General features: G+C 34.1%; 1 protein-coding gene across 1 annotated transcript; it reads left to right on the top strand.

The window, feature by feature from the left end:
- The first annotated feature begins 16,179 nt into the window (after positions 1-16,179).
- On the top strand, positions 16,180-17,423 carry LOC131855980 (short-chain dehydrogenase reductase 2a-like). The gene is made up of 2 exons (XM_059220827.1): positions 16,180-16,196; positions 16,338-17,423. The coding sequence occupies exons 1-2, from the start codon at positions 16,180-16,182 to the stop codon at positions 17,116-17,118; spliced, it is 798 nt and encodes a 265-aa protein (XP_059076810.1). The 3' UTR covers positions 17,119-17,423.
- Positions 17,424-18,161: the final 738 nt, after the last annotated feature.

The raw sequence follows: 18,161 nt of genomic DNA on the forward strand, positions 1-18,161 counted from the left end.
CTCCTCTCATGGTTTGTTTATCTCTGGTATTTATATCGGGCATTAATAGGTTGATCTTTTGGCTCAACGACAAACCTTGGGCCAACAAAGAGAAGAAATTTGAGTGCAAATTGTCAAATATGTGCAAAGGTTTGCAATAGTGATAATCATGAGGATTAGTGTAAGAATACCCATGGTATGGGTAGGATGGAGCAAGTTTCAAAAGAGGAAGATCTTCTTAATTATTGTAAATATAAGTACAAGGTTGGAAATGTTGGAAGTAGGATAACATGAGAAGTTGGCAAAGAGAAATGATAAGCAAGAGTGGGAAGAAAAAGCATGGTATGATGAAGGCATAAAGAGTGGAGAGGAAAAAGGAGCAGTTGAAAAGGAAGAAGAAAAAGTGTAGTACCCCTACTAGTTTGAACTCATTAGACACATACTTTATTATTGGTTGTTTTTCAGTGGATACATTACCATGACATATTATTCATATTTTTATGACATTATGCTTTATTTGGAGATGAGATGTATAATTTATTTGCAGTATTTCAGTACTTGTGATTTATGGCATTTTATGTATTATTGATATGTACTGACATTTTACTTTATTTATGCAATGTGGAATTATATGTTGTGTGTTTGCGAGTGTATTGGATGCAAGGGGACGATTTTCCTTCACTCATTTCGGTGAGACAGGGAACGTCGCGATTCTCCTTCATCAGTGTGTATGCCGTGTTTTCTATATATATATATATGCATGTGTGGTTCAGTGATGCAGGATATTGCAGGTACAAGTATCGGGTAGGTACGGGGTATCGTCTCCACCTGGCTTCACAAGTCTGAGCATGCCTTATATTTTTCGATGGAAGTGGAGGAGATAGTAGTTGACCCTATTTTACTCAGTTACACTCGTATGAGTGTCGTCAGTTAGTTCGATCTTCGTATTTTGTCATTTTATCTTTTATGGGTAATTGCTTGAGATTTGTTTAATTTGAGTCTTTTAGTGGATTTAATTAATTAATTAATTAAGTTTATGAAATTATCTCATTATTTTATTGTTTACGCATTGAGATTATAAATTTAGTTAATTAAAGAAATTATTAAATTAAGCTGCATGGTATTAAAAATATATTTTTATTTTAAAAATAAATTAGATTAATTGTATTTATTATTTTCTACCATCACAGTCCTTCACCACCACCCACTCATGTGAGTGTTGAGCTAGAACAGTCAGTTCATCAGGAGCAGGAACAATCTATTCATTTGAACTCTCAACATGCAGGAGAACATGTTTCCGAAAGGGAAGAGCTGAGACAGATGTTTTAGGAGGTTCTGGCTAGGTTAGGCCAAAGGCTTGAGTTTGAGCAACCTATTCATGCTCAGGTTGAGGAGCCGCTTCAACAGGTTCCAGAGGAAAGAGAGAGAGAGAGATCACCAAGGCGAGGGGAGATTCCAGCTATCTGAGATCCACCTTCCTTAGGTCACATAAAGGACTTGATGAGGTCCAATCCTCCTTACTTTGATGGTATGGGTACTAGTCTTGAGGTAGAGACCTGGCTTATCGGCTTGGACCGGTGTTTCGCTATGTTTCCATACAATAGTAACACTAAGGCAAGATGTGCTATTATGCATCTAAATAAATTTGCTTCAATCTGGCGGAGATTAGAGGAGGAGAAGACGGGTGTATACATTAACACCATCACATGGGAACTATTTCTGGAGAGATTCAATGCACGATTTCTCTCACCCAAGTGGAGGCAGACTTGAGCAGATGAGTTTTATGCCTTGCGTCAGTATGGGATGACAGTAGACCAGTATGAGCACAGGTTCTATGAGCTCAAACAATACGTTGGAATTGGTAATGACGAGGCTATGCTTGTGACGGTATCAGTGGAGGTGTGAGGGTATTCGAGCCAGCTTTAATGGAGATAGCCGTGGCAAAGGCTAGATTAGTTGAGCTGAACCTTAGTCGTGCACTTGGTGGTCAGACAAGTGTGCAAATAGGGAGTGCATCTACCAGTGGAAATAAAGCTCGGGGAAATCACTCCCAATCAGCTGCACCATTTAGAACTCCTCAAGCACTCGCTAAGAGTGGGCAACAACAGCAGCAACAGTCAAAACCTAAACAATTCCAGGGCCAACAAGGTGGCAATTCTCAGTTTAAGAAGGGTAGGAACTGGCAGAGGGGTAAACAGGGCCCTACAAGGCAGGCCTCGCAAGATGCATCTTACGCCCCTAGCTAGGGAAGTTTCCAGCAATCTAGTGGACCAACAGGTAATAGAGGAGCTTGTTTCTCTTGTGGGCAGTTTGGTCATAAAGCTACATAGTGCCCTCAAAATGTCCACAACATAGGTAGTCAGAGACCAGCAGCATCTGAACCTACAGTAGGAGATGCAGGGAGATCCCATAGAGTATTTGCAATAGTAGATGACCGCCAAGCTGATCATTAGGGTACAGTCATTGAGGCAGCAGGTATGTTGCATGGAACCCCTGTCTCTATACTTTTTGATTTTGGAGCTTTTGATTCTTTTATTTCTTCATCCATTATGGAGCGGCGCGGACTTACGTCTGCTAAGCAGGCGGATAGGTGGCAAGTAGAGTTGGCTATAGGTGTCTGTGTTTCTGTAGATGCCTTTATTCCCAGTTGTGAGTTGAAATTAGGAACCATAGTTACTTCAGTGGACCTTCAGGTTATTCCTTTGGGATCTTATGGAGTTGTATTGGGGATGGATTGGCTATCATCTCATAGTACTCGTGTAGATTGTCGCAAGAAGACAATAGAGTGTTTAGATGACCTTGGCAGAGAAGTGGAGATTGTTGGAGTTCAGAGGCCGATATCCCTGCGTATGATCTCCGCTATGCAACTTAAGCGGTGCATGCGTAGAGGATGTCAACTTTTTGCAATCACTCTTGAGGAATTGGATGAGTTAGAGAGGCAAGAAATCACTCTTGATAGTCACCCTATTCTTAGAGAGTATGCAGACGTGTTTCCATTGGATATTCTTGGTATGCCTCCGAAGCGAGATATAGACTTTCGTGTTGATTTGGTTCCTGGTGCAGAACCTATTTCAAGAGCACCATATCAGATGACTACTCAGGAGTTAAGCGAGTTGAAATTGCAGATAGAAGAATTATTAGCCAAGGGATTCATTCATCCTAGTGTTTCCCCTTGGGGTGAGCCTGTTATCTTTGTTAAGAAGAAAGATGGTTCTCTTCGGTTATGCATTGATTACCGACAGCTGAATAAGGTAACCATCCGGAATAGATATCCATTGCCTTGTATAGATGACCTTTTTGATCAGGTTAAGGGAGCCAAGGTGTTCCCTAAGATTGACTTGAAATCTGGATACCATCAGTTACGCATTTAGGATGTAGACATTCATAAGACAACATTTTGTACTCGTTATAGTCACTATGAGTTCATAGTGGTGCCATTCGGGTTGACGAATGCACCTTCAGTTTTCATGAGCTTAATGAATGGAGTTTTTCGCACCTATCTTGATCATTTCATCATTGTATTCTTGGATGACATTCTGATTTATTCTAGATCTGTGGAGGAGCATGAGGGTCACTTACGTCAGGTACTGCAGTGTTTAAGGGAAAATCAGCTCTATGCCAATTTAGCAAAGTGTGACTTCTTCCAGACTAAGGTGAACTATCTTGGTCATGTGGTTTCGGGAGAAGGTATATCTGTGGATCCTTCAAAGATCCAAGCCATTGTTGATTGGCCAGCACCGACCAACATTTCTGAAGTTAGGAGTTTTATGGGTTTGGCCGGATATTACCGTCGCTTTGTTAAAGGTTTTTCGCGGATAGGACACCCTATTACTTCTCTTCAGAGAAAAGGGAAGAAGTTTGTTTGGTCAGAACAATGTGAAACAACTTTTAAAACCTTGAAGGAACTCCTTGTCAGTGCTCTGATTTTGGTAGTTCCTGATCCATCTGGAGATTTTATGGTATGCACAGATGCCTCTTTGGAAGGTATTGGTGCAGTACTTATATAGGATGGACATGTGGTTGCTTATGAGTCTTGCAAACTCAAGAACCACGAGTTGAACTATCCAGTTCATGATTTAGAGTTGGCAGTTGTAGTTCATGCTTTGGTTCGATGGCGACATTTCCTATTAGGGCGTCGATTTGAGCTGCATAGTGATCACCGCAGTTTGCAGTATATATTCACACAGCCTCGACAACGAAGATGGATGGAATTCTTCTGTGAATATAATTTTGAGGTTCGTTATATTCAGGGGAAATAGAACGTAGTAGCAGATGCTTTGAGTCCTAGGCGGCATGAAGTTTTAGAATTATCCCTTGGAGTAGACTTGAGAGAGAGAATTCTTGGAGTTCTTCCTCAGGATACTTGGTATCAGGATGTTAGAGCTGTGATAGAGTCCGGAAGGCCTTTAGAGGGTAGATTTTCTGGGCATAACCTTGAGGCAGATGGACTTCTTCATCACCATGGATAGATTTATGTACCTCCTTTGGAGGGTCTTCGTGTTTTGATCATGATCGAGGCCTATCGTGCACCTTATTCGGCACATCCTGGTGTCAAGAAGATGCATGCAGATCTTAGACAGATTTATCATTGGGCAGGTATGAAACGTGACATTGCTGATTTTGTGTCGAAGTGTTTAGAGTGTCAGTGAGTGAAGGTAGAGCATCAGCACCTAGTAGGGCTTTTGCAGCCTAATCTAGTACCAGATTGGAAATGGGATATCATTTCCATGGATTTCATTGTTGGTTTGCCTGTCTCTTCACGTCGTCATGATGCCATCATGGTCATAGTTGACAGATTGACTAAGATTGCTCATTTTGTTCCTATTCGAGCTTCCTACACAGCAGTAGTGGTGGCACGAGTCTTCTTAGAAGAAGTAGTGAGATTGCATGGGATTCCGAGGTGGATCATATCTGATAGAGATCCTGTCTTTACCTCAACATTGTGGACCTCACTTCAGCATGCTTTGGGAACTTAGTTGAATTTTAGTTCAAATTATCATCCAGAGATAGATGGTCAGACAGAGAGAGTAAATCAGGTATTAGAGGACATGCTTCACATGTATGTGATGGACCAACAATCACGTTGGGAGGACTATATATATCTAGTGGAGTTTGCTTATAACAATGGATATCATAGCTCCATAAGTATGTCCCCCTTTCAGGCATTGTATGGTCATCCTTGCCGCACTCCTTTGAGTTGGGATCGGTTAGAGGATAGGGTGCTTATAGGACCAAATATTCTTCAGGAGATGGAGCAGTAGGTAGCTAGGATTCTTGAGCATTTAGTAGCAACATAGGATAGACAGAAGAGGTATGCAGATGCTCATAGGGTAGATCGTCAGTTTTCTGTTGGCGATCGTGTGTTCTTGAGAGTGTGTCTGCGGAAGAGTCCGATCCGTTATGGAAAGGGATCTAAGTTGGCGCCTCGGTTTGTTGGACCTTTTGAGATCCTTGAGAGGATAGGACCTGTTGCCTACCATCTTGCTTTGCCACCGAGTCTATCTCGCATCCACGATGTCTTTCATGTTTCAGTTCTTTGACCTTATTATCCAGATGTGACACATGTTCTTGATTGGAACTCTTTGTAGCTCGAGGACGGGCAACTTTCCATGGAGCCCGTGCGCATTCTTCAGCGTCGGGATTTGATCCTCAGGGGTCGTACCATCGACCAGGTAAGGGTCCTATGGGACCCAAATGATGAGGCCTCGGCGACTTGGGAGGATGCAGCAAAGATGAGAGAACTATATTCTTATTTATTTTAGGCTTCTAGGAGTAAGCCTAGTTTTTTGGGGGGGAATGTAGTACCCCTACTAGTTTGAACTCATTAGACACATATTTTATTATTGGTTGTTTTTCAGTGGATACATTACCATGACATATTATTCAGATTTTTATGACATTATGCTTTATTTGGAGATGAGATGTATAATTTAATTGCAGTATTTCAGTACTTGTGATTTATGGCATTTTATGTATTATTGATATGTACTGACATTTTACTTTATTTATGCAATGTGGAATTATATGTTGTGTGTTTGCGAGTGTATTGGATGCAAGGGGACGATTTTCCTTCACTCATTCGATGAGATAGGGAACGTCGCGATTCTCCTTCATTAGTGTGTATGCCATATTTTCTATATATATATATATGCATGTGTGGTTCGGTGATGCAGGATATTGCAGGTACAAGTACCAAGTACCAAGTAGGAATGGGGTATTGTCTCCACCTGGCTTCACAGGTTTGAGCATGCCTTATATTTTCCGATGGAAGTGGAGGAGATAGTAGTTGACCCTATTTTATTCAGTTACACTCGTATGAGTGTCGTCAGTTAGTCGTTTTGTCAGTTAGTTCGGTCTTTGTATTTTGTCATTTTATTTTTTATGGGTAATTGCTTGAGATTTGTTTAATTTGAGTGTTTCAGTGGATTTAATTAATTAATTAATTAAGTTTATGAAATTATCTCATTATTGTATTGTTTATGCATTGAGATTATAAATTTAGTTAATTAAAGAAATTATTAAATTAAGCTGCATGGTATTAAAAATATATTTTTATTTTAAAAATAAATTAGATTAATTGTATTTATTGTTTTCTAAAGTTATAATTAAATAAATGAATAAAAGGATTAATTAGAATTAAAATATTGTTTTAATTCTTTATTTAGAAAAATAATTAATTGGAATCAAAGTATTGTTTTAATTCTTTATTTAGAAAATTAATTAGTTGGAATTAAAGTATTGTTTTTCTTTATTTAGAAAATTAATTAGTTGGAATTAAAGTATTGTTTTAATTCCTTATTTAGGAAATTAATTAATGTGCATGAGAAAAGAAAAGAAAGAATAATGTTTTTTAATTATTGCATGTGATAAATTTAGAAAATAAAATAAAAAAATTACTATTATTCTAAATTTAGGTTTTTTGTGAAAAAGCTATCGAGCCTAGAATTTTAGTTTAAATAGGGGTTAGGTCTTTATTTTAGTTACACACAGGGACACAGACAGGAACACACAGGAACAGGTCAAGAATTTAGGTGAAGAAAATTTGTTGGAAGTTATTGAAGGGTATTAGGGCTCTTCTACAAAATCCTTCCAGGAAAGCTATATCAGGTTGGATGATTTCTTAGTTTTGTGTTTTATTAAAATATTTCTATTTTTCTCTACTTGATGTGTGTGTAAAATAATTGTCAAATTCAAAACCCTCTTCTGGTGAATTTGAGTTTGTTTTAAAATCCATGTCTGATGGGAATTTCTAAGTTATAGGAAGTATGTAATTTTGTGGAAATTAGGAAAATTGTTATAGATAATTTGTCAGATTTTACGATGCATGGAAATTTGCAAGATTTGTGAGAAAAGGGTATTTACCTGAGAAATGGTTTTAATTACCTTAAGGAAATTTTTTATTTATTTAGGTTAATTAAATTTAAAAAATAAAAATGATGAAGGATTGAAATTTTGTAAAAAGGGAATTATTGGAGATATGTTATTATTGTTGTTAAAATTTTATGAAAATGAAATGATTGTAAAAAAAAAAATATTGTTTTTTTTTTACTGTTAAAAAAAAAAAATAAAAAAAAATAAAAAAAAAAAATATATATATATAAAACAAACTGCACGGTAGCATCCGCTACCGACGGTAGTACACAATACTACCGACGGTAGCAGTGCTACCGGTGGTAGCCGCTACCTACGGTAGTAGTGCTACCGGACGGTAGTACTAGCTACCGACGGTAGCACTGCTACTGGACGGTAGTACTAGCTACCGGTGGTAGCATAGGCTACCGTGACAGACCTTTTTGCAATGATTAAAGTGGTTTTTTTAATTTTAATTAATTTCTAAACCCTGTTCACTGTTTTAGGTTTCGTACCCAGGGAATTAAATAAATTAAATATTATTATTATATGTATGTATGTAAACAAATATATGTATATTCATATATGGGTTTATATATATATATATATATATAATATTAGATATATTTCTTTTGGTAGTTATTATAATATTTTAAATGATATTTAAATTATTATTTAATTACAGTTTGGGATGTTAATTTAAATAAATATGTTTAAAATACATTAGAAAAATTATTTGTATTTTAAATCTTTTTGGACAAATGACAATGAATGTTTTTGGTATTAAAACGTTGTAAATTCTTGTTATCTGGAAATTAGTAAATTGCATGCTTTGACTGTTTTTAAGGAAAGATTACCTGTAATAGGATCTTGCGTATATCGTGTTCTTAGTCAAGTTTTATTTCATTGCAATTTTTGTTAAATTGTCATTGTGTCCTATGTTATTATTTCTCCTAGACCAGGTGTTGTTGTATAACCTATTTGATATGAGCCATTGTGTGTTTTGTCCAAATGGTCAATCTTGGGTTGGTATTTGTGTATCCATCACTTGTGCTTGTCAGGATTGTTTATGGTTGTCTGTTTCGCCATAGAGTTCTCGTAGAGAGAAACATTTCCTGTTAGTGTCCTAAGAGAGAGAGTGGCTTTCAAGCGGGGGTCGTGCCCAAAGTGGATGACAGGATAACCCGTCGAAAGTTAGTTAAAAAGTGATAACCTAATAATTGATTAGGGGGTGGGTAGATTTAATATTAATTAAGATAAATGTGCCTCGTGCTTAGATGAGTGCTTATATAGGGCTCATGATGTTACAAGAAGGCCTGGAATGGCAAACTTACCACCTTGTCTTCACAAAAGGATTGGTAGGGTCTGCATGAGACTTAGTTGGAACTGGAGGCTCGGGAGAGTTTACCAGGAGAAGCTTGAGTATGGGGGCCGAGACCTATGGAGGCTATACCATGGTAACCATCAAGCTATGCGATGACACTCTCTTCTTAGAGTCACTAGTGTTTTGTGAGTTGTGTTACATGGATGGTTGCAGAGTCTTGTAGTCCTTTTGTACTTGTCTTACTTTGCTTGCTTGAGGGTTTTCTACTATCTCCTAGCATGGTGGGGTGGTTCCATTTCGGGATCACATGGTCTGGTGGTAGTGCCACTTCCCATCGGATGTTCTGGATTGTATCTTCAGGTGAGGAAAGGCTTCGCTGGTGTTTCTTGGTTCGTGGTTTATGTACCAGCTCTTGTTCGAGATCATTGTTCAATTGAGACCTTGTGAACATTGTATCAAACTTTTATGTAATCTTGATATTGTATCTTTGTAACCAATGGTATTATTGGAAGCCATGTACTTATGGATATTGTAATATTATTATGTCAGTGAAATGAATGTTATTGTTTTGATCTTATGTTTAAATGGGTAATGGAAATTGGATACATTGGAATACTTGTATATTTTTGTTTTGGGATGTATGTGTAGTTTTAAACTTAAGTGTTCAATTTATCTAATTAAATGGATTAACTGTGGTGTTAATAAATCTATGAAATTAATCTTCGTTGGTTACCCTTAGGAAAACTTATGATAGACTTCTGTTGTGTTGTTAAACTTGCAATGATTATAGTTAGTATACTTAGTCTTTAACAAAAAAAAAAATTATTTCACCCTTTTGTTGCCTAGTTGTGTTGTTTTCCTTTAGGGTTCCTGGCGGGGCATTACAAAAAGTTGCAACAGAGGTAGAAGTTCTCAAAAGTGCAAAAGATGTAATTGTGAGTGCAAAAGATTCAACTATTTTTGTAGTGAAATAGTATGTGGATGTTGTCTTGAATGGTGAAGACAAAGATGATTTATCATTGCGAATATTGGCTATAGAAAAAGAATGGCTGAAAAAGATGGTTGATGAAGGTGAGAAGAGGAATATTATCACTAAAGATAATGCATCAAAAGTGAAGAATCAAGAGGTAAATTTATTTGCTTGATATGTGAATGATTTTTTTTTTTTTGGATGATAAGAGTCCAAGAATGTGAAGGAAAGCATAGGATAGTAAGTGCAGATTTATATAAGGATGCAATAGATTTTGATGTAGTTGAAGTGAAGATGATAAAGGTGGAGGGGTGTGCAGAAGAAGACATGGAAATATTTAATTTTCATAAAATAGTTAGTTTGTATCAATTTGTGTGTGGTTACTTGTGGGAAATGATACTTAGGATAAGGACAACCAATTATGAATGTCAATTCACGTGAAGAGAAGTGTGCAATAATGCTAGAAAAAGATGACAATTATTCCAAAGAAATGTTGGAAGACAAGTGTTGTGTATATGATAAATTTTTTGCCTTCACATAAGCACATTGACAATAATTTGTTAGTTCCTATCACATACAAGGTTAATGGTGTCATTCTAAGTACCTATCGCTTTGAAGACAAAAATAGAACTTGCAACATTTGTTGGTCTATAAATCGACTTTCATCACCAATCATGGTTCATGTCAATGTCACATCGATCAAGCATCTCAAGATCATCTAGGTGATTAAGAAGTCCTAGTTATAGACTCAACAAGACCTATCATTCATTAAGGATTTTTTCTTATATTCCATCTACCACACTTAAAGGAGTGCCAATATCAATTGCTTTGACCAATTTTGAAGGTTTGTGTTGCACAAATGCCATGGATGGTAGTTGCATGAGAACCTCTCCTAATGCACTATAAGTTGATCATCTAATGAACCAAAATCATTTTGAATATTGTGAAATGGTTTGTATAATAGTAGTTCACTCCAACAAAATACTTGAAAATATGTGTCCTTGGTAGGGATGGTTGTAAATCATGGGGAGACTTGAGAAAATGGCTGGTGTGGATCTTACTACAATATCATTTGAAATGATGGTTTCACTCTAGTCCATTCCATCACTTGAGAGCTTCCTGAATCCCTTTCAACCACATTGTTAATTTCCAACTTGGGGTGTTGGTTGTGATATCAACTCTAACCACATTGAGGGAATCACCTTCAATGCTAATCTATCATCTTCTTTTTCATACATAGTTTCAGACTACCAAGAAGAGTCGTATATAAAGCATCATTGTTTGTTCCATCAGGAAGCTTAATTGACCCCCCCCCCCCCCCCCCCCACACACACCAAATCTCCTTTATCATTCCTAATGATAAAACTTGCACTAGACGGTCCAAGATTTCTCCTAGAAGCATCGTCAAAGTTGAGTTTCAAATGGCCTTTTGGTGGTATTCAATCAAATGATTTTATATAACTCTTTACATCAATATTTTAATCATAATTATAATTTATACTTGCATGTTTATATATTTTACGTAATGTAATAAATCCAATCACAATTATTAAAACCATTTTTATGGTAATCTAGTATTCCTGATATCTACCCTTCAAACCACAAGTCTAGACTATTGAAATCATAAGATTCCCTTGGAAGGAGCATCATCCACCTTAAGAGAAAAAATAAAACCTCTACTAAACTCAAACCATCTTCTTTAACAGTTAACTTAGTAATACTCTTGCATTGTTGTCAATAGATAGCATCGAAATACAATAAAAAATATTATAATAGCACATATAAAAAAACCCATTTTGTTTCTCTTCATGTGTTAGAAACCAATGAGTTTTCAAGTTTTAGAGCCAAATTTAATAGAAAAAATGGTAAAGAATCTAGTTTGTGTTATGATTCCTAGAGTTGTACATACATTGATAGATAATTCTACCCATAAAAGAAATTCCTTATTCATTTTTAAATTTGTTTTCCCAATTAATTCTTTCTTGTGCAGATAAATATGTTGTTTTTTATGCTCATTGTCAGATTTACCCATTTAAAAAAATTCTTTATATTTTATGAAAGAGTGTTTTGGGTAGGATTTTATTAGTTTATTTCAACTTTTAAAATTTCTATCAAAATTTTAGATCTACATCAGTTATGTTCTGATGTAGGATCATTGTAGGTGTAAGAGAAATCTTACATCACCCAAAATTATTGTTGGCCAACATTTGTGCACGTATGAACCCGAAAACTTACCCCTTTGAGCAAAACTAAAATATAAAGTGAATGGCTAAATAATAATCTCAATATCTTGTGGCATTCAAGAGATATTAAAGTTTTTATTGAGAGAAATTTCTCCAATACAACTTCAAAGACAATTTTGAGGCCCTTAGAAGCTTCAAATGGGCTCAAAAGTTGGGGGAATTATGCATCAACATAATTTGGTGTTGTAGATCTCTTCATGAGATTTCAAATGATATATAATGATTGAAGATCCAACCCAGTCAAGTCTAAAGTTATGGCTCCCAGAAGGTGTTCTACTGAAATCTAAATTTACAATTTCTAATAGAATATCCTCTTGAGCAAGAAAATGGATGGCTGGACTTCTAGCACCCAAAATGGGAGTTCCACTTTCTAGAATCTATTTTAGGGTGATTACACTTTATAGGATAAAGAAGGCAAATGAGGTATACAAAAGATGGTTCAATAGTGCAGATCGTGGCTCCAACTTGCAGATTTCTCTTCATAGAATTAGATTTCTTTGTATTGAGAAATCCCATGTGGCTATAGCACATAATATCAGAGTATTGTAATCCATTTTTATGAAAGTAATAGAAATTGGTTGTTTTCACTCTTGTTTTTGCTTGGTTAATCTTTTTTATTGTCTCATGTGTTTGTATTTGGTGGGATAGCCCTTCAACAAGTGGTATCAAAGAAGAATTTTTCCAAGTGTGTAAAATGATTATCAAACACGAGGCAGTTTGCACTAGGACTGTGGGTGTGGGTTTGTGAGAAAAGTGATAAAAATGGCTCCATGAAGGAGTCGTAGTATATGATATTATATAATAAATATTATATTATATTATATATTATATAATATATTATTTACTATATAATATAAAATAAAAAATAATATCGGATATTCAATATGCTCTAGATTATGCCATGGCTAAATGTATTGACATCCAAGCCAAGCAAAAAGTAAACACAAATTTCTCGCATTTTTTGGGTGAGTGGAGAAGACAATTTTTTTCATATCGCCACTTTTTGGCCCCTCATGATCCTGCACATACCCATTGACAACATGTGTAAGAGGTGCTAAATGACTACTGAGTTAGGCCTAAGGGAAATAATGAAATAAATGCTTTGGCCAAAGCAAGTAACTCTAATAATTAGTCGGAGTATTGTTGAGTTAAAAATAAAGTTACTTCATGGGTAAATGGGCATATGCATATATATTTTTGCTTGGGCGTTAATAGGATGAATGTGTTAGTTATACCATAATGCACAATTTTCACATGTGTTGGCCACAATCTGCTAAACTCCTTGACACATGTTGGCTATGGTCTACTAAACTCCTTGTGATGGGTTGAACTCCCTTCGTGGGGTAGCACGGGGAAGCCTATGACTTCATGGCAAGGTGGAAAATCATTTTAGTGATGCTCTCTCTCTCTCTCTCTCTCTCTCTCTCTCTCTCTCTCTCTCTCTCTCTATCAAATTATGGATAAAGGATGAAAGAGGTTTGGCTTTTGTAGCTATATTTAATTTGAAAAAAATTCATTGATTAAAAGTGAGTGAGTCTTATTTCAGTTTGGTTTTTCCTTATTATGTTATGCTCTCAATTTTATCCATGATTTGGTGGTTGTAATAGCATGTTACATATGTTGGCCTTTTGTTTGGAATTGTTATATTCTTTGCAATGAAATTGTGGTTTTATAGAGTGGTCCAAATATGAAATTATATTAATGACTAGTTTCTTTATCATTATGATGAATGCTATAATGATGTTTATTACTCGATAATGTTATAATGTATTTGTTTGTTTTTTCAAGGTGTTACATGTGGTATCGCTCATTTAATGTGTTTTGTGGGTGATATTGTTGGGAAACAAGAGGCTTGACAGAACCAGACAACATGTTCAATTCCCTTCAACATCAACAACCTAGCAAGCCTTGAAGAACTTTAAGAAATGTTTCCTTCCTTTACCTCCTCATGGATTGTGACTGAATTTTGATGTGGGTTATGTAATTCAGAACATATTTTACTATTTAATTAATATTAAAAATATTTAATCTATAACTAAGTAAAATTTTGCATTTATAATTGTTATAATTACGATGATTTGTTACATTGTAATTTATTGATTGACTTTAAAATATTTTTTGGTTATTTAATTAGATGATATAGAATAATGCTTAATTAAAAATGTGCATCTAAGAAGCAAAAACTATTCTTTTGAGATTTATTCTAGTAAAAGAAATTTTCATAAATTAATGACAAGATCATCATCTCATGAGGGAGTAGGATCCTTTTCTTAATGTATTAATTGAAAAAACACTAAAATGGATGGTTTTGTGTATTTTAGGAATCTATCAAATAATAGACTAAATGGTAGGTCATGCTATATTTATCTACACTAACTGGCTCAAATACATGTAAGTGGGTGATACAATTAAGACATTTGTGTGTAAAGAGGTCGCTTTACTATTGCAACATATCTAATTCATTTAAATTATGAGAGACTTGAGCAAAAATTCCTTCAATTCATCCACAGTTCCCTCTTGGCCACCACGTAAGTTATTCAAAACTCTAGTTTTATTTGAGTTGGAAGCAAATTCTAGATGAATAGTCTTATAATTTGCTTGGCTATTTCAAAATCGTGGATGATAGCAACATAGTTGAACAAATTTATGATCTTATTCTTTTCATCACCTTCGATTGAAACTAGATAGAAACTCTAACAATCACTTTTGAACTCAAAAGTTGATGAAAATTATTACCTTTCATATTTCTTTGCAAAGCAGCAATGATTGGAAGGTGTTGTTTTCTCACTTTATTACATTAGTCAATAGAGATGCTTGTAGGGATTCATAATATTTAGTGTATATAGCTGCATAATATTTGAATAAGCTCTTGACATGGTATCATCCTCTTCTCCAACATTGCTACAAATACCCTTTTTATCAAATGATAGACTCCAACTACATGTAATTCTTGTTAAGATATGAATTTATAAATTTTCTTATAAAAATTTTAAAACATTAAAAATTAAATTAAATTTATTTAATTTTTCAAATTATATATATATATATATATATATATATATATATATATATATAATTTTTATATTATAAATATATAAATTTTAATTTTAATATATTTATTGCATTGAAGGCATGCACCACTCATATATAAATGCTCATGCATTTGTATTCATAAAATCAAAAAGCAAATAAATATAGTAGTTTTATTAATTTTAAATCAAATAAGATAAAATTTCATTTTCCTTTTGAAGATTTTAAATATTATTTTAGATTTTAAAAGTCAAAATTTAGATAATAGAATAGTAAAACATTAAAATAAGTTTTTTACTAATATTTTTAACTAATTAAAATAATTTAAGAAATAAAATAAGATTTTTAAGATTTTATTTGGTAGAGTAATGATTAGAGAATAAGATAAGATTTTAAAAGTTTAATACAAATAAATATAATTATTCTATTAATTTCAAATTAAATAATAAAAATAAAATTTAATTTCTTTTTTGAAATTTTTAGAAATTATTTTAGATTTTAAAAGCTTCATATATAAGATTTAAATAGTAAAAGCAATTTAAATAATGTCATATATAAGGTTTATATAGTAAAATTATAGATAAATTAAGTCATAAAACACTAAAATAAAAAAATCAATCTTTAAATCTGTATTTCATAATATTTTTATAAACAAAGTTAAAAAAATTAAAACAATTTTTTTTTTTGATGGGTAACATGTATTACAATTTCAGGCATGATGAATCAATAGGATGTATTTCATAATATTTTTATAAACAGAGTTAAAAAAATTAAAACAATTTTTTTTTTTGATGGGCAACATGTATTACAATTTCAAGCGTGATGAACCAATAGGGTCTCATGCAGCATATCGATCTTTATCGCTCCACTACAACGCAAACGTCTGCCAAGAGATTCAAACATTTGACCACCTCAAAGTGGGGCTCGTGACTTAACCATCACGCTGCGGGGTGAACCCAAAATTAAAACAACTTTTACAGTAATAAGAAAGAACAATATAAATAAATAAAAATAAATATCTCTGTAATGATATTCTTCAATTTATTTTCATAAATTTTCTAAATATACATTTAGGGTTCATAACTCCAATAAAAACCAATAAAAAAATTATTTTTAAGAAAACATTTCAAAATTAAAAAAAAGCATCCAAAAAAACATTCCGAACAGGATTAGTTTGTAGTCACGTTGGCTTTTGTTTCTTATTTTATATAAATAGATGTCATACCCTGTAATACTCTAACTATCTCCAACTTCTGAAGCTTAATCTCATCAGAGAAAGAACAATGTCTGAAGAACGAAGGTATTTTCTAGTTTCCTCCTGTTTCAATTCTTTTCAATCAACACATTCTTATTTCTGATTTGTTTCGGTGTTTTATCTGAAATCACATTAACCTGAAATATAATTTAGAATCAAAAAATGAATCCTGATTCGAAAATGCAGATTGGAAGGGAAGGTTGCAATAGTTACAGGGGGGGCAGCAGGCCTTGGAGAAGCCACTGTTCGGCTTTTCACCAAAAATGGAGCAAAAGTCATAATTGCAGACATTGCAGATGATGCTGGTCATATGCTTGCACAATCTCTCTCACAGTGGGCAACTTTTATTCATTGTGATGTGACCAAAGAGCAAGATGTTAGTGCAGCAGTGGATTTGGCGATGGAAAAGCATGGGCAACTGGACATTATGTTTAACAATGCCGGTACTGGGGATAACCGTACAACTAGTGTTGCAGAATATGAGATGGAGATGTATGAACCCACCATGAATGTAAATGTAAAAGGTGTAATGCATGGCCTTAAGCATGCAGCTCGCATTATGATACCCAATAGAAAAGGCTGTATAATTTCTACTGCGAGTATTGCAGGGAGTATTGGAGGCAATGCACCTTATGCATACACAGCCTCAAAACATGCAGTAATAGGCCTCACTAAGAATGGTGCAGCTGAGCTTGGGAAATATGGTATCAGAGTCAACTGTATTTCTCCTTCATACGTTACAACGGGGCTTCTAATGGAGTCTTTGGGGAAAAAAGATAAGGGTGAAGCGGAGGTCTGGATTAGCAGCATAAGCAACTTGAAGGGAGTGGTTCTTAAAGAAGAGGATATTGCACAGGCTGCTCTTTTTTTGGCCAGTGATGAATCAAAATTTATCAGTGGTCACAATCTTGTTGTGGATGGAGGATTCTCAGTTGTAAACCACAATGGGGGACTGTACAGGCCATAACTCGTTTGCATGTTTGTTCAGTGATTTGAAAGAGCTTTAGAATAATATAGTTAGTTCTTCATAGGATTGCTTGTGTAGAGTTTGTAGATAAGAGCTTTAGAATAATTAACTTAGTTCTTCGTAGGATTGCCTGTGTAGAGTTTGTTGAGAAGAGCTTTAGAATAATAAAGTTAGTTCTTCATAAGATAGCTTGCATAGAGTTTGTAGTGTAGAGTACAGGATAATTCAATATAAGCAGATGTGAACAAAGTTTGATATTCGAGTTGTTCAAGAGCTTTGTAATAACTCTATTCTTATTTGTTTATTTAAAAGTTTAACACAAATAAATATAATAATTTAATTAATTTCAAATCAAATAATAAAAATAAAATTTAATTTCTTCTTTGAAATTTTTAGAAATTATTTTAGATTTTAAAAGCTTCATATATAAGATTTAAATAGTAAAAGCAATTTAAATAATGTAATATGTAAGATTTATATAGTAAAATTATAGATAAATTAAGTCATAAAACACTAAAATAAAAAAATCAATCTTTAAATATGTATTTCATAATATTTTTATAAACAAAGTTAAAAAAATTAAAACAATTTTTTTTTTTTGATGTGTAACATGTATTACAATTTCAGGCATGATGAACCAATAGGGTCTCATGCAGCATATCGATCCTTATCGTTCCACTACAATTCGAACATTTGACCACCCCAAACGGGGGCTCGTGACTTAACCATCACGCTGCGGGGTGAACCCAAAATTAAAACAACTTTTACAGTAATAAGAAAGAACAATATAAATAAATAAAAATAAATATCTCTGTAATGATATTCTTCAATTTATTTTCATAAATTTTCTAAATATACATTTAGGGTTCATAGCTCCAATAAAAAACAATAAAAAAAATTATCTTTAAGAAAACATTTCAAAATTTAAAAAAAAAATCCAAAAAAACATTCCAAACAGGATTAGTTTGTAGTCCTGGACCTACGTTGGCAAAAAATCGTGGAATGTTTTCTAACCGAATTCAATGTGATCTTCAGCTCAGCTT

Source organism: Cryptomeria japonica, chromosome 5, assembly GCF_030272615.1.
Source record: "Cryptomeria japonica chromosome 5, Sugi_1.0, whole genome shotgun sequence".
In the NCBI taxonomy this organism is placed as follows: Eukaryota; Viridiplantae; Streptophyta; class Pinopsida; order Cupressales; family Cupressaceae; genus Cryptomeria; species Cryptomeria japonica.